Here is a 27,451-nt window from a genome sequence, read left to right as displayed (position 1 = left end):
AGGTATGGGTGGTATACAGAAAGATAGCCCTATTTGGTAAAAGACCAAGTCCATTATATGGCAAGAACAGCTCAAATAAGCAAAGATAAATGACAGTCCATCATTACTTTAAGACATGAAGGTCAGTAAAAACTATCAAGAGCTATGATGAAACTGGCTCTCATGAGGACCGCCACAGGAAAGAAAGACCCAGAGTTACCTCTGCTGCAGAAGATAAGTTAGGGTTAACTGCATCTCAGATTGCAGCCCAAATAAATGCTTCACGGAGTTCAAGAAACAGACACATCTCAACATCAACTGTTCAGAGGAGACTGTGTAAATCAGGCCTTCATGGTTGAATTGCTGCAAAGAAACCACTACTAAAGGCCACCATAATAAGAAGAGACTTGCTAGGGCCAAAAAACACGAGCAATGGACATTAGATTGGTGAAAATATGTCCTTTGGTGTGATGAGTAAAATTTTAGATTTTTGGTTCCAACCGCCGTGTCTTTGTGAGACGCGGAGTAGGTGAATGAATGATCTCCGCATGTGTGGTTCCCAACGCGAAGCATGGTGACACGGTCAGTGATTTATTTAGAATTCAAGGCACACTTAACCAGCATGGCTACCACAGCATTCTGCAGCGATACGACATCCCATCTGGTTTGGGCTTAGGACTATCATTTGTTTTTCAACAGGACAATGACCTAACACATCTCCAGGCTGTGTAAGGGCTATTTGAACAAGAAGGAGAGTGACGGAGTGCTGCATCAGATGACCAGGCCTCCACAATCACCTGACCTCAACCCAATTGAGATGGTTTGGGATGAGTTGGACCACAGAGTGAAGGAAAAGCAGCCAACAAGTGCTCAGCATATGTGGGAACTCCTTCAAGACTTTTGGAAAAGCATTTCAGGTGAAGCTGGTTGAGAAAATGCCAAGAGTGTGCAAAGCTGTCATCAAGGCAAAGGGTGGCTACTATATTTTTGGATTTGTTTAACACTTTTTTGGTTACTACATGATTCCATATGTGTTATTTCATGGTTTTGATGTCTTCAATATTGTTTTGATGTCTTCACTACAATGTAGAACATAGTCAAAATAAAGAAAAACCCTTAGTAGATGTGTCCAAACTTTTGACTGGTACTGTATATGTAAGTCTGTTAGTTTTTTTTGCATTTGTGTGTGTTTGTTTGTGTATGTGTTCATGCGTGCACGCACGTGTGTGTATGCGTCTGTATTTAGGGTTGGGCTTTACCATTTAGAGACCAACAGTGGTGACACACTGTGGGAGTGTTATTAACTATGGCAGTGCTGATGTATGTTCCACAAAGGAGACTTCATATGTCTGCAGACTTAGAGGATTAAGAACAGGTTAAATAAACGTGAGCCCTTGCCCTTCCCAAAATCTTCTCAAACACTTCCTAGTCATCTCTCCCACTCCGACTAGACTGAGACAAGCTGGAGAGCGCCGAACAGTCCAGACCACTCCCACAGGCAAGAACGCTGCTGTTTATTTGTGCTGCTCGTGCGGCAAGAGGGATGTTGCCCGCGGCGATGGCAGCTCAGAGAGAGGAAGAGACGGAGGGAGAAAGGGATTAGAGGTGGTGTCGATGGGGCTTTGAAGTGCTAGAAAGGATCTGTTGAGTGTCAGGGCCTTTGGGAAGGCATTGGTTATTGTGTGTGTCTGTGTGTCTGTCTGTCGAAAGCAATGGTTCTATCTAACCATCGCTCCCCTATTTGCACCATTTTCCATATTGATCATGATTCATGTTGCTGTGTTGGTGTGAGCCCACTAAGATGATGAATGGAGGTGCTACGCATCTGGTGTGCTTGTGGAGGAGTGTTGGAGAGAAGCTAGGATAAATTAGGCTGTTATTCACCCAGAGAGGACCTTCTTCACAGTTGTGAGGAGGAGTTAGGAGACAGGAGAGAGTTATTTGGCAGGGTCTTTTAAACAACTGTTGGGGGGGACAGACGGACTGACACATGTGGACTAATACGCAGACACACACACACACACACATTCACAGACACATTCTTGTATTTCTTAAAATAAATATCCCATCTCTCACACCTCCCTCTCTCTGTTCTGTTAGGATGAATCTGAGAAGCTGTGTGAAGTCAAAGTGTATGGCCTATCCAAACACACTGACACTAACCCCTAAGAATAGTTTTTATTTCCATCATCATGTGATTTATGTCTGTTTCTCTCCTTTCACGTCGGCCCATCGAGACGCTCCCAATGTTATTACTCAACTGTCACTACCCGCATTCTTGGCCCCTGATGTCGACATCGCCGGTCCAAAACAACCTTTTTTCCCACATCTTTCTGTCGTTCTCCTGTACTAATGCTGTTTGTTATAGTCTCCTCCTGTCCTGACAGTTTTGGCATCTCCAGCTGCACATAGACACACAGACATATTAGACACATTAGGCATATTAGACATACAGTATTAGACACATTAGGCATATTAGACATACAGTATTAGACATATTAATCACATTAGGCATATTAAACACAGACACATTAGACATAATAAACACATTAGGCATATTAGACATACATTATTAGACACATTAGACAAATTAGGCATATTAGACACTATTAGGCATATTAGACTTATTAGGCATATTAGACACATTAGACATCTTAGACACATTAGACAAATTAGGCATATTAGACATATTAGACACCATTAGGCATATTAGACTTATTAGGCATATTAGACACATTAGGCATAACAGACATACAGTTTTAGACACATTAGACATATTGACAAGTTAGGCATATTAGACATACAATATTAAACACATTAGACACATTAGGTATATTAGACACATTAGGCATATTTGACATACAGTATTAGACACTACAGGAATATTAGACATACAGTATTAGACACTATAGGCATATTAGACATATAGTATTAGACACTATTACATTAGGCATATGAGACTTATTAGGCATATTAGACCATATTAGACACACTCAATTTATTAGACACAGACTTATTAGACTTATTAGACGTATTAGGCATATTAGACTTATTAGGCATATTAGACATATTAGACACATTAGGCTAATATGATGTTAACCCACTTCCTAGGCCGTCATTGAAAATAAGAATTTGTTCTTAACTGACTTGCCTAGTTAAATAAAGGTAAAATATCAGACATAAAATATGACACATTAGACATACAGTATTAGACATATTTGGCACATTATACATTTAGTATTAGACATGTTAGACACATTAGGTATATTAGACATCCAGTATTAGACATATTAGGCATATCAAACATATTAGTCTTATTAGGCATATTCGACATATTAGACACATTAGGCTAATATGATGTTAACCCACTGTTCCTAGGCCGTCATTGAAAATAAGAATTTGTTCTTAACTGACTTGCCTAGTTAAATAAAGGTAAAATATTAGACATAAAATATTTGACACATTAGACATACAGTGTTAGTAAATGTATAATGTGCCAAATATGTCTATTAGGCATGTTAGACCTATTAGGCATATTAGACACATTAGGCATATTAGGCATACAGTATTAGGCATATTAGACATACATTCTGAGACATATTTGACACATTAGACACACAGCATTAGACACATTAGACATATTGACAAGTTAGGCATATTAGACATAAAATATTTGACACATTAGACATACAGTGTTAGACATATGACACATTTGGCATATTATACATTTAGTATTAGACATGTTACACACATTAGGTATATTAGACATCCAGTATTAGACACATTAGACATATTAGACACATTAGGCACATTAAACATACAGTGTTAGACATATTTGACACATTAAGCATATTAGACATTTAGTTTTAGACACATTCGACACATTAGGTGTATTAGACTTATTAGGCATATGAGACTTATTAGGCACATTAGACATATTAGACATTTGGCATATTATACATTTAGTATTAGACATGTTACACACATTAGGTATATTAGACATCCAGTATTCGACATATTAGACACATTAGACACATTAGACACATTAGGCATATCAAACATATTAGGCATATTAGTCTTGTCAGCCACATTAGGCATATTAGACACATTAGGCATATTAGACACATTAGGCACACTAGACTTATTAGGCATATTAGACTTATTAGGCACAATATATTTATTAGGCATATTAGACTTATTAGGCACAATAGATTTATTAGGCATATTAGACATATTAGACACAAATCAAATTTTATTTGTCACATACACATGGTTAGCAGATGTTAATGCGAGTGTCGCGAAAAGCTTGTGCTTCTGGTTCCAACAATGCAGTAATAACCAACGAGTAATCTAGCTAACAATACCGCAACTACTACCTTATACACACAAGTGTAAAGGGATAAAGGATATGTACATAAAGATATATGAATGAGTGATGGTACAGAACGGCATAGGCAAGATGCAGTAGATGGTATAGAGTACAGTGTATACATATGAGATGAGTAATGTAGGGTATGTAAACAATGTGGCATAGTTTAAAGTGGCTAGTGATGCATTTATTACATAAAGATGGCAAGATGCAGTAGGTGATATAGAGTTCAGTATATACATATACATATGAGATGAGCAATGTAGGGTATGTAAACATTATATTAAGTGCCATTGTTTAAAGTGGCTAGTGATACATTTTTTACATCAATTTCCATTTATTAAAAGAGGCTGGAGTTGAGTCAGTATGTTGGCAGCAGCCACTCAATGTTAGTGGTGGCTGTTTAACAGTCTGATGGCCTTGAGATAGAAGCTGTTTTTCAGTCTCTCGGTCCCTGCTTTGATGCACCTGTACTGACCTTGCCTTCTGGATGATAGCGCGGTGAGTGGCAGTGGCTCGGGTGGTTGTTGTCCTTAATGATCTTTATGGCCTTCCTGTGACATCGGGTGGTGTAGGTGTCCTGGAGGGCAGGTAGTTTGCCCCCGGTGATGCATTGTGCAGACCTCACTACCCTTCTTCACAACGCTGTCTGTGTGGGTGGACCAATTCAGTTTGTCTGTGATGTGTACGCCGAAGAACTTGAAACTTACTACCCTCTCCACTACTGTCCCTTCGATGTGGATAGGAGGGTGCTCCCTCTGCTGTTTCCTGAAGTCCACAATCATCTCCTTTGTTTTGTTGACATTGATTGTGAGGTTATTTTCCTGACACCACACTCCGAGGGCCCTCCCTGTAGGCCGTCTCGTCCTCTACCTACCACTGTAGTGTCGTTCGCAAACTTGATGATTGAGTTGGAGGCGTGCATGGCCACGCAGTCGTGGGTGAACAGGGAGTACAGGAGAGGGCTCAGAACGCACCCTTGTGAGGCCCCAGTGTTGAGGATCAGTGGGGTGGAGATGTTGTTTGTTACCTATCCTCACCACCTGGGGGCGGCCCGTCAGGAAGTCCAGTACCCAGTTTCACAGGGTGGGGTCGAGACCCAGGGTCTCGAGCTTGATGACGAGTTTGGAGGGTACTATGGTGTTAAATGCTGAGCTGTAGTCAACGAACAGCATTCTCACATAGGTATTCCTCTTGTCCAGATGGGTTAGGGCAGTGTGGTTGCGATTGCGTCGTCTGTGGACCTATTGGGGCGGTAAGCAAATTGGAGAGGGTCTAGGGTGTCAGGTAGGGTGGAGGTGATATGGTCCTTGACTAGTCTCTCAAAGCACTTCATGATGACGGAAGTGAGTGCTACGGGGCGGTAGTCGTTTAGCTCAGTTAGTTACCTTAGCTTTCTTGGGAACAGGAACAATGGTGGCCCTCTTGAAGCATGTTGGAACAGCAGACTGGGATAAGGATTGATTGAATATGTCCGTAAACACACCAGCCAGCTAGTCTGCGCATGCTCTGAGGACGCGGCTGGGGATGCCGTCTGGGCCTGCAGCCTTGCGAGGGTTAACACATTTAAATGTTTTACTCACATCGGCTGCAGTGAAGGAGAGCCCGCAGGTTTTGGTAGCAGGCACAATAGATTTATTAGACACATTAGGCATATTAGACACATTAGGCATATTAGACACATTAGACATATCAGACATACAGTATTAGGCATTTTAGACATTTTAGACATAAATATTAGACACATTTGACACATTAGACGTATTAGACACATTAGGCATATTAGACACACAGTATTAGACATATTGACAATTTAGGCATATAAGACATAAAATATTAAACACATTAGACTTATTAGGCACATTAGACTTATTAGGCATATTAGACATGGTATATTAGACATACAGTATTAGACACATTAGGAATATTAGACTTATTAGGCACATTAGACACATTAGGCATCTTAGACACATTAGACTTATTAGACACATTAGGCATATTAGGTATATTAGATACATTAGACCTATTATACACATTAGGCTTGTCAGACTTATTTGACATATTAGACACAGACTTATTATACACATTAGGCATATTAGACTTATTAGACACATTGGGCATGTCAGACTTATTTGACATATTAGACATATTAGACTTGTTAGACACATTGGGCTTATTAAACGTGTTAGACACATTAGGCTTATTAGACTTGTTAGACACATTAGGCATATTAGACTTGTTAGACACATTAGGCATATTAGACTTGTTAGACACATTAGGCATATTAGACTTGTTAGACACATTAGGCATATTAGACTTAGACACATTAGACTTGTTAGACACATTAGGCATATTAGACTTGTTAGACACATTAGGCATATTAGACTTGTTAGACACATTAGGCATATTAGACTTGTTAGACACATTAGGCATATTAGACTTGTTAAACAGATTAGGCATATTATACTTAGACACATTAGACTTATTAGACACATTAGGCATATTAGACTTGTTAGACACATTAGGCATATTAGACTTGTTAGACACATTAGGCATATTAGACTTGTTAGACACATTAGGCATATTAGACTTGTTAGACACATTAGGCATATTATACTTGTTAGACACATTAGGCATATTAGACTTGTTAGACACATTAGGCATATTAGACTTGTTAGACACATTAGGCATATTAGACTTGTTAGACACATTAGGCATATTAGACTTGTTAGACACATTAGGCATATTAGACTTGTTAGACACATTAGGCATATTAGACTTGTTAGACACATTAGGCATATTAGACTTGTTAGACACATTAGGCATATTAGACTTGTTAGACACATTAGGCATATTAGACTTGTTAGACACATTAGGCATATTAGACTTGTTAGACACATTAGACTTGTTAGACACATTAGGCATATTAGACTTGTTAGACACATTAGGCATATTAGACTTGTTAGACACATTAGGCATATTATACTTGTTAGACACATTAGGCATATTAGACTTGTTAGACACATTAGGCTTGTTAGACACATTAGGCATATTAGACTTGTTAGACACATTAGGCATATTAGACTTGTTAGACACATTAGGCATATTAGACTTGTTAGACACATTAGGCATATTAGACTTGTTAGACACATTAGGCATATTAGACTTGTTAGACACATTAGGCATATTAGACTTGTTAGACACATTAGGCATATTAGACTTGTTAGACACATTAGGCATATTAGACTTGTTAGACACATTAGACTTGTTAGACACATTAGGCATATTAGACTTGTTAGACACATTAGGCATATTAGACTTGTTAGACACATTAGGCATATTATACTTGTTAGACACATTAGGCATATTAGACTTGTTAGACACATTAGGCATATTAGACTTGTTAGACACATTAGACTTGTTAGACACATTAGGCATATTAGACTTGTTAGACACATTAGGCATATTAGACTTGTTAGACACATTAGGCATATTATACTTGTTAGACACATTAGGCATATTAGACTTGTTAGACACATTAGGCATATTATACTTGTTAGACACATTAGGCATATTAGACTTGTTAGACACATTAGGCATATTAGACTTGTTAGACACATTAGGCATATTAGACTTGTTGGACACATTAGGCATATTAGACTTGTTAGACACATTAGGCATATTAGACTTGTTAGACACATTAGGCATATTAGACTTGTTAGACACATTAGGCATATTATACTTGTTAGACACATTAGGCATATTAGACTTGTTAGACACATTAGGCATATTAGACTTGTTAGACACATTAGGCATATTAGACTTGTTAGACACATTAGGCATATTAGACTTGTTAAACAGATTAGGCATATTATACTTAGACACATTAGACTTATTAGACACATTAGGCATATTAGACTTGTTAGACACATTAGGCATATTAGACTTGTTAGACACATTAGGCATATTAGACTTGTTAGACACATTAGGCATATTAGACTTGTTAGACACATTAGGCATATTATACTTGTTAGACACATTAGGCATATTAGACTTGTTAGACACATTAGGCATATTAGACTTGTTAGACACATTAGGCATATTAGACTTGTTAGACACATTAGGCATATTAGACTTGTTAGACACATTAGGCATATTAGACTTGTTAGACACATTAGGCATATTAGACTTGTTAGACACATTAGGCATATTAGACTTGTTAGACACATTAGGCATATTAGACTTGTTAGACACATTAGGCATATTAGACTTGTTAGACACATTAGGCATATTAGACTTGTTAGACACATTAGGCATATTAGACTTGTTAGACACATTAGACTTGTTAGACACATTAGGCATATTAGACTTGTTAGACACATTAGGCATATTAGACTTGTTAGACACATTAGGCATATTATACTTGTTAGACACATTAGGCATATTAGACTTGTTAGACACATTAGGCTTGTTAGACACATTAGGCATATTAGACTTGTTAGACACATTAGGCATATTAGACTTGTTAGACACATTAGGCATATTAGACTTGTTAGACACATTAGGCATATTAGACTTGTTAGACACATTAGGCATATTAGACTTGTTAGACACATTAGGCATATTAGACTTGTTAGACACATTAGGCATATTAGACTTGTTAGACACATTAGGCATATTAGACTTGTTAGACACATTAGGCATATTAGACTTGTTAGACACATTAGGCTTATTAGACTTGTTAGACACATTAGGCATATTAGACTTGTTAGACACATTAGGCATATTATACTTGTTAGACACATTAGGCATATTAGACTTGTTAGACACATTAGGCATATTAGACTTGTTAGACACATTAGACTTGTTAGACACATTAGGCATATTAGACTTGTTAGACACATTAGGCATATTAGACTTGTTAGACACATTAGGCATATTATACTTGTTAGACACATTAGGCATATTAGACTTGTTAGACACATTAGGCATATTAGACTTGTTAGACACATTAGACTTGTTAGACACATTAGGCATATTAGACTTGTTAGACACATTAGGCATATTAGACTTGTTAGACACATTAGGCATATTATACTTGTTAGACACATTAGGCATATTAGACTTGTTAGACACATTAGGCATATTATACTTGTTAGACACATTAGGCATATTAGACTTGTTAGACACATTAGGCATATTAGACTTGTTAGACACATTAGGCATATTAGACTTGTTGGACACATTAGGCATATTAGACTTGTTAGACACATTAGGCATATTAGACTAGTTAGACACATTAGGCATATTAGACTTGTTAGACACATTAGGCATATTAGACTTGTTAGACACATTAGGCATATTAGACTTGTTAGACACATTAGACTTGTTAGACACATTAGGCATATTAGACTTGTTAGACACATTAGGCATATTAGACTTGTTAGACACATTAGGCATATTAGACTTAGACACATTAGACTTGTTAGACACATTAGGCATATTAGACTTGTTAGACACATTAGGCATATTAGACTTGTTAGACACATTAGGCATATTAGACTTGTTAGACACATTAGGCTTATTAGACTTGTTAGACACATTAGGCATATTAGACTTGTTAGACACATTAGGCATATTAGACTTGTTAGACACATTAGACTTGTTAGACACATTAGGCATATTAGACTTGTTAGACACATTAGGCATATTAGACTTGTTAGACACATTAGGCATATTAGACTTAGACACATTAGACTTGTTAGACACATTAGGCATATTAGACTTGTTAGACACATTAGACTTGTTAGACACATTAGACTTGTTAGACACATTAGGCATATTAGACTTGTTAGACACATTAGGCATATTAGACTTGTTAGACACATTAGGCATATTAGACTTGTTAGACACATTAGACTTGTTAGACACATTAGGCATATTATACTTAGACACATTAGACTTGTTAGACACATTAGGCATATTATACTTAGACACATTAGACTTGTTAGACACATTAGGCATATTAGACTTGTTAGACACATTAGGCATATTATACTTGTTAGACACATTAGGCATATTAGACTTGTTAGACACATTAGGCATATTAGACTTGTTAAACAGATTAGGCATATTAGACTTGTTAGACACATTAGACTTGTTAGACACATTAGGCATATTAGACTTGTTAGACACATTAGGCATATTAGACTTGTTAGACACATTAGGCATATTAGACTTGTTAGACACATTAGGCATATTAGACTTGTTAGACACATTAGGCATATTATACTTGTTAGACACATTAGGCATATTAGACTTGTTAGACACATTAGGCATATTATACTTGTTAGACACATTAGGCATATTAGACTTGTTAGACACATTAGGCATATTATACTTGTTAGACACATTAGGCATATTAGACTTGTTAGACACATTAGGCATATTAGACTAGTTAGACACATTAGGCATATTAGACTTGTTAGACACATTAGGCATATTAGACTTGTTAGACACATTAGGCATATTAGACTTGTTAGACACATTAGGCATATTAGACTTGTTAGACACATTAGGCATATTAGACTTGTTGGACACATTAGGCATATTATACTTGTTAGACACATTAGACTTGTTAGACACATTAGGCATATTAGACTTGTTAGACACATTAGGCATATTAGACTTGTTAGACACATTAGGCATATTAGACTTGTTAGACACATTAGGCATATTAGACTTGTTGGACACATTAGACTTGTTAGACACATTAGGCATATTAGACTTGTTAGACACATTAGGCATATTAGACTTGTTAGACACATTAGGCATATTAGACTTGTTAGACACATTAGACTTGTTAGACACATTAGGCATATTAGACTTGTTAGACACATTAGGCATATTAGACTTGTTAGACACATTAGGCATATTAGACTTGTTAGACACATTAGGCATATTAGACTTGTTAGACACATTAGACTTGTTAGACACATTAGGCATATTAGACTTGTTAGACACATTAGGCATATTAGACTTGTTAGACACATTAGGCATATTAGACTTGTTAGACACATTAGGCTTATTAGACTTGTTAGACACATTAGGCATATTAGACTTGTTAGACACATTAGGCATATTAGACTTGTTAGACACATTAGGCATATTAGACTTGTTAGACACATTAGGCTTATTAGACTTGTTAGACACATTAGGCATATTAGACTTGTTAGACACATTAGGCTTATTAAACGTGTTAGACACATTAGGCTTATTAGACACATTTGACACATTAGACGTATTAGACACGTTAGGCATATTAGACACACAGTATTAGACATATTGACAAGTTAGGCATATAAGACATAACATATTAAACACATTAGACTTATTAGGCACATTAGACTTATTAGGCATATTAGACACATGGTATATTAGACATACAGTATTAGACACATTAGGAATATTAGACTTATTAGGCACATTAGACACATTAGGCATCTTAGACACATTAGACTTATTAGACACATTAGGCATATTAGGTATATTAGATACATTAGACCTATTATACACATTAGACTTGTCAGACTTATTTGACATATTAGACACATTAGACTTATTATACACATTAGGCATATTAGACATATTAGACACATTGTGCATGTTAGACTTATTTGACATATTAGACATATTAGACTTATTTGACATATTAGACATATTAGACTTGTTAGACACATTAGGCATATTAGACTTGTTAGACACATTAGGCTTATTAAACGTGTTAGACACATTAGGCTTATTATACACATTAGGCATATTAGACATATTAGACACATTGTGCATGTTAGACTTATTTGACATATTAGACATATTAGACTTATTTGACATATTAGACATATTAGACTTGTTAGACACATTAGGCATATTAAACGTGTTAGACACATTAGGCTTATTAAACGTGTTAGACATATTAGACATATTAGACATATTAGACACATTGTGCATGTTAGACTTATTTGACATATTAGACATATTAGACTTATTTGACATATTAGACATATTAGACTTGTTAGACACATTAGGCATATTAGACTTGTTAGACACATTAGGCTTATTAAACGTGTTAGACACATTAGGCTTATTAAACGTGTTAGACATATTAGACATATTAGACTTGTTAGACATATTAGACATATTAGACTTGTTAGACACATTAGGCATATTAGACTTGTTAGACACATTAGGCATATTAGACTTGTTAGACACATTAGGCATATTAGACTTGTTAGACACATTAGACTTGTTAGACACATTAGGCATATTAGACTTGTTAGACACATTAGGCTTATTAAACGTGTTAGACACATTAGGCATATTAGACTTGTTAGACACATTAGGCATATTAGACTTGTTAGACACATTAGGCATATTAGACTTGTTAGACACATTAGGCTTATTAAACGTGTTAGACACATTAGGCATATTAGACTTGTTAGACACATTAGGCTTATTAAACGTATTAGACACATTAGGCTTATTAGACACATTTGACACATTAGACGTATTAGACATATTAGGCATATTAGACACACAGTATTAGACATATTGACAAGTTAGGCATATAAGACATAAAATATTAAACACATTAGACTTATTAGGCACATTAGACTTATTAGGCATATTAGACACATGGTATATTAGACATACAGTATTAGACACATTAGGAATATTACACTTATTAGGCACATTAGACACATTAGGCATCTTAGACACATTAGACTTATTAGACACATTAGGCATATTAGGTATATTAGATACATTAGACCTATTATACACATTAGACTTGTCAGACTTATTTGACATATTAGACACATTAGACTTATTATACACATTAGGCATATTAGACATATTAGACACATTGTGCATGTTAGACTTATTTGACATATTAGACATATTAGACTTATTTGACATATTAGACATATTAGACTTGTTAGACACATTAGGCATATTAGACTTGTTAGACACATTAGGCTTATTAAACGTGTTAGACACATTAGGCTTATTAAACGTGTTAGACATATTAGACATATTAGACATATTAGACACATTGTGCATGTTAGACTTATTTGACATATTAGACATATTAGACTTATTTGACATATTAGACATATTAGACTTGTTAGACACATTAGGCATATTAGACTTGTTAGACACATTAGGCTTATTAAACGTGTTAGACATATTAGGCATATTAGACTTGTTAGACACATTAGGCATATTATACTTGTTAGACACATTATGCATATTAGACTTGTTAGACACATTAGGCATATTAGACTTGTTAGACACATTAGGCATATTAGACTTGTTAGACACATTAGGCATATTAGACTTGTTAGACACATTATGCATATTAGACTTGTTAGACACATTAGGCATATTAGACTTGTTAGACACATTAGGCATATTAGACTTGTTAGACACATTAGGCATATTAGACTTGTTAGACACATTAGGCATATTAGACTTGTTAGACACATTATGCATATTAGACTTGTTAGACACATTAGGCATATTATACTTAGACACATTAGACTTGTTAGACACATTAGGCATATTAGACTTGTTAGACACATTAGGCATATTAGACTTGTTGGGCATATTAGACTTGTTAGACACATTAGGCATATTAGACTTGTTAGACACATTAGGCATATTAGACTTGTTAGACACATTAGGCATATTAGACTTAGACACATTAGACTTGTTAGACACATTAGGCTTATTAAACGTGTTAGACATATTAGGCATATTAGACTTGTTAGACACATTAGGCATATTAGACTTGTTAGACACATTAGGCATATTAGACTTGTTAGACACATTATGCATATTAGACTTGTTAGACACATTAGGCATATTAGACTTGTTAGACACATTAGGCATATTAGACTTGTTAGACACATTAGGCATATTAGACTTGTTAGACACATTAGGCATATTAGACTTGTTAGACACATTAGGCATATTAGACTTGTTAGACACATTATGCATATTAGACTTGTTAGACACATTATGCATATTAGACTTGTTAGACACATTAGGCATATTATACTTAGACACATTAGACTTGTTAGACACATTAGGCATATTAGACTTGTTAGACACATTAGGCATGTTAGACTTGTTGGACACATTAGGCATATTAGACTTGTTAGACACATTAGGCATATTAGACTAGTTAGACACATTAGGCATATTAGACTTGTTAGACACATTAGGCATATTAGACTTGTTAGACACATTAGGCATATTAGACTTGTTAGACACATTAGGCATATTAGACTTGTTAGACACATTAGGCATATTAGACTTGTTAGACACATTAGGCTTATTTAACGTGTTAGACATATTAGGCATATTAGACACATTAGGCTTATTTAACGTGTTAGACACATTAGGCTTATTAAACGTGTTAGACATATTAGGCTTATTAGACACATTTGACATATTAGACGTATTAGACACATTAGGCATATTAGACACACAGTATTAGACATATTGACAAGTTAGGCATATAAGACATAACATATTAAACACATTAGACTTATTAGGCACATTAGACTTATTAGGCATATTAGACACATGGTATATTAGACATACAGTATTAGACACATTAGGAATATTAGACTTATTAGGCACATTAGACACATTAGGCATCTTAGACACATTAGACTTATTAGACACATTAGGCATATTAGGTATATTAGATACATTAGACCTATTATACACATTAGACTTGTCAGACTTATTTGACATATTAGACACATTAGACTTATTATACACATTAGGCATATTAGACATATTAGACACATTGTGCATGTTAGACTTATTTGACATATTAGACATATTAGACTTATTTGACATATTAGACATATTAGACTTGTTAGACACATTAGGCATATTAGACTTGTTAGACACATTAGGCTTATTAAACGTGTTAGACACATTAGGCTTATTATACACATTAGGCATATTAGACATATTAGACACATTGTGCATGTTAGACTTATTTGACATATTAGACATATTAGACTTATTTGACATATTAGACATATTAGACTTGTTAGACACATTAGGCATATTAGACTTGTTAGACACATTAGGCATATTAAACGTGTTAGACACATTAGGCTTATTAAACGTGTTAGACATATTAGACATATTAGACATATTAGACACATTGTGCATGTTAGACTTATTTGACATATTAGACATATTAGACTTATTTGACATATTAGACATATTAGACTTGTTAGACACATTAGGCATATTAGACTTGTTAGACACATTAGGCTTATTAAACGTGTTAGACACATTAGGCATATTAGACTTGTTAGACACATTAGGCATATTATACTTGTTAGACACATTAGGCATATTAGACTTGTTAGACATATTAGACATATTAGACTTGTTAGACACATTAGGCTTATTAAACGTGTTAGACATATTAGACATATTAGACTTGTTAGACATATTAGACATATTAGACTTGTTAGACACATTAGGCATATTAGACTTGTTAGACACATTAGGCATATTAGACTTGTTAGACACATTAGGCATATTAGACTTGTTAGACACATTAGGCATATTAGACTTGTTAGACACATTAGGCATATTAGACTTGTTAGACACATTAGGCATATTAGACTTGTTAGACACATTAGGCTTATTAAACGTGTTAGACACATTAGGCATATTAGACTTGTTAGACACATTAGGCATATTAGACTTGTTAGACACATTAGACTTGTTAGACACATTAGGCATATTAGACTTGTTAGACACATTAGACTTGTTAGACACATTAGGCATATTAGACTTGTTAGACACATTAGACTTGTTAGACACATTAGGCATATTAGACTTGTTAGACACATTAGGCATATTAGACTTGTTAGACACATTAGGCATATTAGACTTGTTGGACACATTAGGCATATTAAACGTGTTAGACACATTAGGCATATTAGACTTGTTAGACACATTAGACTTGTTAGACACATTAGACTTGTTAGACACATTAGGCATATTAGACTTGTTAGACACATTAGACTTGTTAGACACATTAGGCATATTAGACTTGTTAGACACATTAGGCATATTAGACTTGTTAGACACATTAGGCTTATTAAACGTGTTAGACACATTAGGCATATTAGACTTGTTAGACACATTAGACTTGTTAGACACATTAGGCATATTAGACTTGTTAGACACATTAGGCTTATTAAACGTGTTAGACACATTAGGCATATTAGACTTGTTAGACACATTAGACTTGTTAGACACATTAGGCATATTAGACTTGTTAGACACATTAGGCTTATTAAACGTGTTAGACACATTAGGCATATTAGACTTGTTAGACACATTAGACTTGTTAGACACATTAGACTTGTTAGACACATTAGGCATATTAGACTTGTTAGACACATTAGACTTGTTAGACACATTAGGCATATTAGACTTGTTAGACACATTAGGCATATTAGACTTGTTAGACACATTAGGCTTATTAAACGTGTTAGACACATTAGGCATATTAGACTTGTTAGACACATTAGACTTGTTAGACACATTAGGCATATTAGACTTGTTAGACACATTAGACTTGTTAGACACATTAGGCATATTAGACTTGTTAGACACATTAGGCATATTAGACTTGTTAGACACATTAGGCATATTAGACTTAGACACATTAGGCATATTAGACTTGTTAGACACATTAGGCTTATTAAACGTATTAGACACATTAGGCTTATTAGACACATTTGACACATTAGACGTATTAGACATATTAGGCATATTAGACACACAGTATTAGACATATTGACAAGTTAGGCATATAAGACATAAAATATTAAACACATTAGACTTATTAGGCACATTAGACTTATTAGGCATATTAGACACATGGTATATTAGACATACAGTATTAGACACATTAGGAATATTACACTTATTAGGCACATTAGACACATTAGGCATCTTAGACACATTAGACTTATTAGACACATTAGGCATATTAGGTATATTAGATACATTAGACCTATTATACACATTAGACTTGTCAGACTTATTTGACATATTAGACATATTAGACTTGTTAGACACATTAGGCATATTAGACGTGTTAGACACATTAGGCTTATTAAACGTGTTAGACACATTAGGCTTATTAAACGTGTTAGACATATTAGACATATTAGACATATTAGACACATTGTGCATGTTAGACTTATTTGACATATTAGACATATTAGACTTATTTGACATATTAGACATATTAGACTTGTTAGACACATTAGGCATATTAGACTTGTTAGACACATTAGGCATATTAGACTTGTTAGACACATTAGGCATATTAGACTTGTTAGACACATTATGCATATTAGACTTGTTAGACACATTAGGCATATTAGACTTGTTAGACACATTAGGCTTATTAGACTTGTTAGACACATTATGCATATTAGACTTGTTAGACACATTAGGCATATTAGACTTGTTAGACACATTAGGCATATTAGACTTGTTAGACACATTAGGCATATTAGACTTGTTAGACACATTAGGCATATTAGACTTGTTAGACACATTATGCATATTAGACTTGTTAGACACATTAGGCATATTAGACTTGTTAGACACATTAGGCATATTAGACTTGTTAGACACATTAGGCATATTAGACTTGTTGGGCATATTAGACTTGTTAGACACATTAGGCATATTAGACTTGTTAGACACATTAGGCATATTAGACTTGTTAGACACATTAGGCATATTAGACTTAGACACATTAGACTTGTTAGACACATTAGGCATATTAGACTTGTTAGACACATTAGGCTTATTTAACGTGTTAGACACATTAGGCTTATTTAACGTGTTAGACACATTAGGCATATTAGACTTGTTAGACACATTAGGCATATTAGACTTAGACACATTAGACTTGTTAGACACATTAGGCATATTAGACTTGTTAGACACATTAGGCATATTAGACTTAGACACATTAGACTTGTTAGACACATTAGGCTTATTTAACGTGTTAGACACATTAGGCTTATTTAACGTGTTAGACACATTAGGCATATTAGACTTGTTAGACACATTAGGCATATTATACTTGTTAGACACATTAGGCTTATTAAACGTGTTAGACATATTAGGCATATTAGACTTGTTAGACACATTAGGCATATTAGACTTGTTAGACACATTAGGCATATTAGACTTGTTAGACACATTATGCATATTATACTTGTTAGACACATTAGGCATATTAGACTTGTTAGACACATTAGGCATATTAGACTTGTTAGACACATTAGGCATATTAGACTTGTTAGACACATTAGGCATATTAGACTTGTTAGACACATTAGGCATATTAGACTTGTTAGACACATTATGCATATTAGACTTGTTAGACACATTATGCATATTAGACTTGTTAGACACATTAGGCATATTATACTTAGACACATTAGACTTGTTAGACACATTAGGCATGTTAGACTTGTTGGACACATTAGGCATATTAGACTTGTTAGACACATTAGGCATATTAGACTAGTTAGACACATTAGGCATATTAGACTTGTTAGACACATTAGGCATATTAGACTTGTTAGACACATTAGGCATATTAGACTTGTTAGACACATTAGGCATATTAGACTTGTTAGACACATTAGGCATATTAGACTTGTTAGACACATTAGGCTTATTTAACGTGTTAGACATATTAGGCTTATTAAACGTGTTAGACATATTAGGCTTATTAGACACATTAGGCTTATTTAACGTGTTAGACACATTAGGCTTATTAAACGTGTTAGACATATTAGGCTTATTAGACACATTTGACACATTAGACGTGTTAGACACATTAGGCATTTTATATTTATTAGACACATTAGACTTATTGGGCAAATGTGGCATATTAGACATAGCCATATTAGACAAATTATACTTATTAGATATATTAGACACAGACTTATTAGACACATTGTTTTGTCTTATCCTTCTCTCTTGTTCGTTCTGATAGAAGCCAAGGGATGAAACAGGTTTTATTCCTTTGAGGTCTAACTGAGGATTTCTACTTGTATCTTGCTAATGAAATAATGATTTGCTGTAGTTCTTGACCACTAGACAATATACTTCATGTGAGAACTTATCGGTTGTTTGATGGCTAAGACGTTGGTCTGTGGTTATAATGTGACCTCAAACAATCAATACAACACTTTCCTAACGATATAATCCAACATTGCATTCTGACCTGTTGCGTCTTCGTCTCCTGTGTAGCTCATACCCCTGACAACTCGTTCCTGGGCTTTGTGAGTGAGGAGGCGATGGTGGAGCAGGAAGAGAGGGAGGAGGAAGTGGAGCCAGGGCCCTACAGGAAGGACAACACGGCTGTGGTCTACGGGAAACAGGACTACATGTGGCAGGTAAGGAGGCGGAAAGAGTTAAAGGGTGCAGTGACCAACGACAGTGCCATCCAGTAATGTCCTTACTAGACAGTAATGTCCTTACTTACAATGAACTTCTACTCTTCTCTCTACTCTACTCCATTCTTTTATTTTCTATTCCAGGGCAAGGAACGTTATCTGGAGCTGATCAGTCAGGAGCTGGAGACCCACGGCACAGTGTACCAGCCTCCAGGCCACTCCGCTCAGCTGCCCAGTAACATCATCAACCACGGCCTGCTGACCCAGGATCAGTTCTTACAGCTCCTCAGAAGAGCCAAGGTAATAACCGAACATGAACCCATGCCACAGTGTCTCAGGACCCATGAGGACAATTACTATCTTGATTTATTGTGCAAACTTCCGTGGACATCTATGCATGGTTTCAGTCCTGGATTTAATATATAGCTTGATATGTTAGGATTCAAACACTTTCTACAATATAAGCCATGCAGTGATAGGGATTCTAAATGCATAGCTGCATTGCCCTCCCCCTCCAGGTCTTTGTGGGTCTTGGATTTCCCTATGAGGGTCCAGCTCCTTTGGAGGCCATAGCTTTAGGGTGTGTCTTCCTCCAGCCTCGCTTCCAGCCCCCTCGCTCCTCTGAAAACAGTGACTTCTATAAAGGGAAGCCCACAACACGACAGGTACTAGAAATGAACTCATCCAAAAATGTATTAAGAAATGAATCAAATTTAAATTGAAAAATGTCAAATGAACAAAACAATGTACCCTAGACTTTGTGTGTGTGCGCGTGTGTGTGTGTGTTGGTGTGTGTGCATGCATACATGTGTGTGTCTGTCAGGTCTCCTCCCAGCACCCCTATGCTGAGGAGTTCATCGGTAAACCCTACGTTTGGACCGTGGACATGACCAACACCACTGACGTTCAAGAGACGGTCAGGGCTATTCTACGCACAGAGGTCAGTTTCCATAACCTTGATTCTACTGTTATGAATGTTAAATTAATTCTTATGTAAGAATATTCTAAGATAAATACACAACGCAGAGGACTAACGTTCAAGAGGGAATTAAAGATCAATGGAAATAGTTGTTTTTCTGTAATGGGGAACTGAAGCTTAATGGGTCAGGGACATGGGAGGAATTTCAGTCCAAGACTCATAGCTACATGTGGCAAGTTCTCATTGGTCCAAATGGTCTATACATTGAGCCTGAGATGGGATACTTGTTATTTGACCATTGGACCCAATTTTACTGCAAGAAATTCTAATTGGTCAACCACAGGCTAGGCTTGGGGTATAAAATACATCCTGTCTCTTTGTTCAGTGGAGAAAACCCTGAGTACAGGGAAGAATGACCATCTACTTTCCAGCATAACAACTATGATTTATTCTATTTGAATAAATATCTATTTTTTGTGTTTATGAAGATTAACATCAACTACTAACACGTATGAAGGTTCACATGATTAGCACAAATATTAAATGAAGTTATAATGGATCTCGAGATCTATGGAAGATAGAAGTAGTCTGTTTTACATGGGAAACTTCTTATCCATTGGTATGGCTGTGATATGAATGCTTATGAAGGCTCATATGATTAGCATAACCCTGATATGAAGCTGTATTTAGCTCCTATGTCTGTTTTAAAGGTCAAGCCCTTCACCCCTCGAGAGTTCACCAGTGAAGGGATGCTGGAAAGGGTCCATGCTTACATCACTCATCAGGTACACAACACATCAATAGTCCCCAGAAACACTTTAAAACTTCTTTAAAGGGATAGGTTTCTATCTGTTTTATACGGTCTATGGTTTATATTACAATATGTGTCTTATGTCTTATATTAGGGGGCATTGGAACAAAGAGCAGTCTTAGTGATATATGTATATAAATGGTAGTCATTAGCTGGTCATGCTAGAAAGAACAATGGTGGCAATATTGTCAGAACAGATTGGCACAGATGACACATTTGTGTTACTAATTTAGGTCAAGGATAGTGGGTGGTCATTTTTTGACGTTTGAAAAGTCTGTACCTCCTAGCGTGGCCAGATAGTGAGGACCCTAAACGGAGTTGAACAACCTTGTTTTATACTGTTCCAAACCCAGTCTCATGAGCTATATGATACATTCCAACAGTTTTGCAAAATAATATAACTGTTGTTCCTGTCTTCTTGTTGACCCCAGGACTTCTGCAGCATGTCCTTCCCTACCTGGCCACCTGAGAGCGCTCTGAGAATACATCTGGGCCCCCTGGGCCAGTCATGTGTGAGTGTTTGTCGACGTGCCTCCCTGGTGTGTGAGCCGGCACTGTTCCACCACCTCAACAACCCCGCAGCGTTCACCAGGTGAGAGACAGACATACAGGCAGGCAGACAGAACAAATATACTGCAAACAGGTACAAGGGCACAGCTATCCAATACCTACGTACAGTGCATTCAGAAAGTATTCAGACCCCTTCACTTTTTCAACATTTTGTTACGTTACAGCCTTATTCTAAAATGTATTAAAATAGTTATTTTCCCCTCATCAATCTACACAATCTACACACAATACCTCCATAATGATAAAGCAAAAATAGATTTTTGAAATGATACATTTACATAAGTATTCAGACCCTTTACTCAGTACTTTGTTGAAGCACCTTTGGCAGTGATTACAGCCTCGTGTCTTCTTGGGTATGATGCTACAAGCTTGGCACACCTGTATTTGTGGATTTTCTCCCATTCTTCTCTGCAGATCCTCTCCAGCTCTGTCAGCTTGGATGGAGAGCGTCGCTGCACAGCTGTTTTCTTTTCTCTCCAGAGATGTTCGATCGGTTTCAAGTCCAGGCTCAAGGACATTCAGAGACTTGTCCTGAAGCCACTCCTGTGTTGTCTTGGCTGTGTGCTTAGGGACGTTGTCCTGTTGGAAGGTGAATCTCGGCACCAGTCTGAGGTCCTGAGCACTCTAGAGCATGTTTTCATCAATGATCTCTCTGTACTTTGCTCAGTTAATCTTTCCCTTGATCCTGACTAGTCTCCCAGTTGCTGCCGCTGATAAATATCCCACAGCATGATGCTACCACCACCATGCTTCAGAGTAGGGATGGTATTGGCCAGGTGATGAGTGGTGCCTGGTTTCCTCGACGTGAAGTTTGGCATTCAGGCCAAAGAGTTTAATCTTGTTTCTCATGGTCTGAGAGTCCTTTAGGTGCCTTTTTACCAAACTCTTAAGTGGGCTGTCATGTGCCTTTTACTGAGGAGTGGCTTCCGTCTGGCCACTCTACCATAAACGCCTGATTGGTGGAGTGCTGCAGAGATGGTTGTCCTTCTGGAAGGTTTTCCTACCTTATATAGACAGGTGTGTGCCTTTCCAAATCATGTCCAATCAATTGAATTTGCCTCAGGTGGATTCCAATCAAGTTGTAGAAACATCTCAAGGATAATCAATGGAAACAGGATGCACCTGAGCTTAATGTTGTGTCTCATAGCAAAGGGTCTGAGTATTTATATAAATAAGCTATTTCTGTTTTTCATTTGTAATACATTTGTGAACATTTCTAAAAACCTGCTTTTTCATCATGGGGTATTGTGTGTAGAAAGATGAGGAAGAAAAGTGACAATCAATTTTAGAATAAGGCTGTAACTTAACAACATGTGGTGAAAAGTGAAGGGGTTTGAATGCTTTCTGAATGCACTGCATACACAGGTGTGAGGGCACAGTTATCCAATACCTACATGTACACAGGTGCAAGAGGACTAGCCAATACATACACATAACACACACAGTGGTATTATATTGTGCCATGGTTTAGGCTGGATGCATGTGTGTAGGTCTCAAACACCGTGCAATAATCTCAGGTGTCTGTTAGTACTCGTGCGCTACATGTACACTTTCGCATCCGCTGTAATTCTCCAGACCAGGTAGGCCAATACAATCCCTGTTAAATGTTTTCAAAATTCCCCAATTACAGTGTATAATGGTTTTTGTTCCAGCCTAGCGCTAAAACCCATGTTTTAGTCCCGAGTGGTGCAGCGGCCTAAGGCACTGCATCACAGTGCTAGAGGCGTCACTACAGACCCGGGTTCGATCGCGGGCTGTTTCACAATCGGCCGTGATCGGGAGTCCCATAGGGCGGCGCACAATTGGCCCAGCATCATCCGGGATAGGGATGGGTTTGGCCGTGGGGGCTTTACTTGGCTCATTGCACTCTAACAACTCCTTATGGCGGGCCGGGCGCCTGCAGGCTAACCTCGGTCGTCAGGTGAACGGTGTTTCCTCTGACACATTGGTGCGGCTGGCTTCCGGATTAATCATCAAGGCCTTCGCTAGTTGAATTGATTATGTTAGTGCTGGTCAGGAACAAAAGCCTGCACCCTCTGTAGTTCTACCAGGACTTGGGGTGTTGATCCGGAGCTGTGACATATAACTAGTATGTCAGCTTAGGTGACATATAACTACAATAGTTAAATGTCACAATTTCGAACAGATTCTGTTGAGATCATACTGATTGATCCCAACTGCTTTTCCCTCTGGCAGACTGGGCCTGTCCTGCTCCAGCATGGACCAGGAAGTGGACAACCATCTATTTCCTGCCTACAGCCCGTGGGGTCGTCGCTGTGGCCTGCAGCGGGAGCGTCTCCTGTTCAGCTGCGCTGGGTCCGACCCTGTCCACCGCAGACTCTGTCCCTGCAGGGCCCACCGGGCGGGACAGGTGGCGCTGTGTCCTGACTGCCTCTAAGGGGCAGACTCTCAGGATTCTCATTGGAGATAAAAGAGGAAATGTAAGGTTGAAATGCATCCTATGTCTGGGGTCATGTTCGCTAGGCACGAAACAAAAGAAAACCAACTGAAATGGAGAGGTGCTATTTGAACTTGTCCAATAGGAAGCTTTTTTTTCGTTTTCTATTGCAAAATGTTTTGTTACAGTGTGCCCTGATGAACACAACCCTAGGCTCTACACTCACAGGAAATGGATGTCACGTTCCCGGTTTATCTGATATCACTCAGGAAGAAAGAAGATATAGAGCCCTGATCCGTCATGTCTCCTCAGTTGCACAAAGGAATAGGAGTAACATAGGCCAAATATGTTTTCTGTCTCTCCATATAGGCCTGACATGACTTGGCCTCACACAGGATATATCAGTGTTGTGGCCTTTCATTCCCAGTATATCTGATCTCTCTCTGCCTTCGCCTATGTGGCCTGTAAAGTGACCACAACCTTTCATACCAGAGGTCACTCTATGACAAACTGAGTCAGGCCTCTGAGCAGTTTTACAACCAGAGAGTCCATCACATCACATTCAAGTAATAGCTTCAACAGAGGGCCATCACTCATTGATGTGGGGTGTATTTAATGAGGTAAAACACAATGTTGCAGGTGGAAATGTGATGTGTAGTGCTGACATGACCCACAGTTCTAAATGACAAACAGCCATACCTGATCTACACAATACATTTCTATCGTAACGTTCTCTTGAACAGGCTTCCATAGTAGTGGTGGACTGGGGAGTGTGGGATTACTAGCCATGTACAATGGCCGCTCGCGTTGCATCGCCGGCCCTGAATATTACCTCAGTCCTCCTCGGATTTGTGACAGAGTAAATAATGGGGGCCAGAACCATGTATTTAGAGTTAGGCCAACTTTTAGAATTTTGAATATTGTTCTAATTATAGACATTCAGTTACATAGTATTAAGTATTCCCCATGTAATGTTAATGGGGAGCTAAAATGGCTGCCATAGAATGTTGAAGTGTCATGTAAATGCATCATAATACAGAAATCATATTGGCCCAACTCTCTAAATACATGGCTCTGATGGGGGCCATTATCAGAGTGAATCATGGGTAATCAGCACTGAATGTTTTTGAGAGGGCAAGGCAATAAGACCACGATTATTCCCTCCAAATAAACACATTCAAAATGCTGTACTATATACTATGTGTACTGTATAAGATATTTGTTTATATGACAGAATATTAATAGTGTTATTGCCCTATTGCCTTTTGATATGATATATCTATAGTGATCTGGCTGAACTTGTAGGGAGGACGATTTTGAAGGACGATATCCTGCTCAGGAGCGAACGTTGAATTGAACTAACAAACAGACCCGAGCCAAATGAAGTGAGGGGTGATGGGTCACAAAACCTAGTGTGGAGGTTGGGAAGCCTGTCTTCTTCTCGCCTGGCTTCTTCCATCACCCCTTTCTCTACATATAAGAGTGAGGGAAGAAGTGAGAGACCGAAACAGACGTAAATGAATAGCACTAAACTGAGGGCTCTTATCTGTTAGAAGTGATCGGGTGGGGGCTTACACAGTGCAGCTGCTAGCCTAGCTTCAGGCCAAGTCCTTGGACTGTCTATGGGCTCCTTCACCTAAAACTAGAAAACTGAAAGAGGGTTTCTCAGAACAGACACATGTGATTACCGTGACTGTCCCAATGCACTCCGCGTAACCCAAACACAGCACAGCTCAGGAATTGGACGGGACCACTCAGGGCTGTGACAGAATTGGTCGACAGGATGACGGACAGCTCGGTGACTGTAAAACGTCTGTCTAAAAACAACAGTGGAACTGACATAAGCAGAATGTTTAGCAAATTCAGCTGGCCCTGTCAAGTGAGACTTGAATGTGATTTGACATACGTTCCAAAGATGATAAGAGTGAGTGGACTCGTGTTTTGTTTCAAGGCACTGTTTGTCAGTTACGGAAAATAAAATTGTACTTGACCCAAAGGAATTATACAATGAGAAATAAGTTCATTGGGAAATGTTGTGTAATTTTGTGACTCACACTCACTGTTTTGTTTAAAGGTTCTTGCATAACACTTGACGAGCTGATAATGTAAGGTTATAGAAGGGTTAAGATAAAATAAGATAGTAAAATATAATACAATATAATAAAGTATTTTTTTAAACTCTTTAATATTGACATTATTGGAGTGTGACTGGCATACTTTAGGTGCTACCAATAGCTACACACACTGCTAGATCTCAAAAGCCCACAAACGTCAAACAACATGTCCCAATTCTAGGGTGGCATCTGTAAACTATACAGTGCCCTCCACTAATATTGGCACCCTTGGTAAATATGAGCAAATCGGGCTGTGACATTTGTTTATTTACTGTTTATCCTCTTGGTCTTTCATTCAAAATATTCACAAATATCGAACCTTTAATTGAAAAAAAATGATTGAAAAAAATGTATGTGAAATAAATTAACTATTTTTCTCCGAAACATGTGTGCCACAATTATTGGTACCCCTAGATGTTCTTATGAGAAAAATCTAGCTGAAGTCTATTCCCATTCATATTTTATGTTTTTAAGTTCACCTGAGTAATTAGGAACACTTAAGTGGTAAGCCATGACTTCCTGTTTTACTGGGGTATAAATATGAGGTGACACACAGGCCAAGTTCCCATAGTCATCCTTCATTATGGGAAAAACCAGAGAATACAGTAATGATGTGCGACAAAAGGTTGTTGAGCTGCACAAATCAGGAAATGGCTATAAGAAAATAGCTTAAAGGTTGAAAATGCCAATTTCCACTATCAGGGCAAAGAAATTTAAAGCAACTGGAGATGTTAGCAATCGGCCTGGAAGAG

At 37.1% G+C, this 27,451-nt stretch overlaps 1 protein-coding gene across 5 annotated transcripts in view; it reads left to right on the top strand.

Annotated features, from left to right (window-relative positions):
- The window catches only part of LOC110491633 (alpha-1,6-mannosylglycoprotein 6-beta-N-acetylglucosaminyltransferase B), a 57,659-nt gene extending 30,576 nt beyond the window's left edge, over nucleotides 1–27,083 (top strand). For 3 of the 5 annotated variants that reach the window (XM_036946502.2, XM_036946501.2, XM_090202230.1), the window contains 7 exons: nucleotides 19,742–19,887; nucleotides 20,032–20,187; nucleotides 20,406–20,552; nucleotides 20,711–20,827; nucleotides 21,517–21,591; nucleotides 22,049–22,209; nucleotides 24,384–27,083. In XM_036946502.2, the coding sequence (XP_036802397.2) occupies nucleotides 19,742–19,887; nucleotides 20,032–20,187; nucleotides 20,406–20,552; nucleotides 20,711–20,827; nucleotides 21,517–21,591; nucleotides 22,049–22,209; nucleotides 24,384–24,585 (1,004 nt within the window). In that variant the 3' untranslated portion in view covers nucleotides 24,586–27,083. Of the gene's footprint in view, nucleotides 1–678; nucleotides 1,102–19,741; nucleotides 19,888–20,031; nucleotides 20,188–20,405; nucleotides 20,553–20,710; nucleotides 20,828–21,516; nucleotides 21,592–22,048; nucleotides 22,210–24,383 lie in introns of those variants that run through there. The other 2 variants (XM_090202233.1, XM_090202231.1) reach the window with 1 other exon arrangement.
- The last annotated feature ends 368 nt before the right edge of the window (nucleotides 27,084–27,451 follow it).

Source organism: Oncorhynchus mykiss, chromosome 16 (genome assembly GCF_057628025.1).
Source record: "Oncorhynchus mykiss isolate SJ-2025 chromosome 16, ASM5762802v1, whole genome shotgun sequence".
NCBI lineage: Eukaryota > Metazoa > Chordata > Actinopteri > Salmoniformes > Salmonidae > Oncorhynchus > Oncorhynchus mykiss.
Note: the sequence above shows the minus strand (reverse complement) of the source record. Positions and strands in the feature narration are given on the sequence as shown.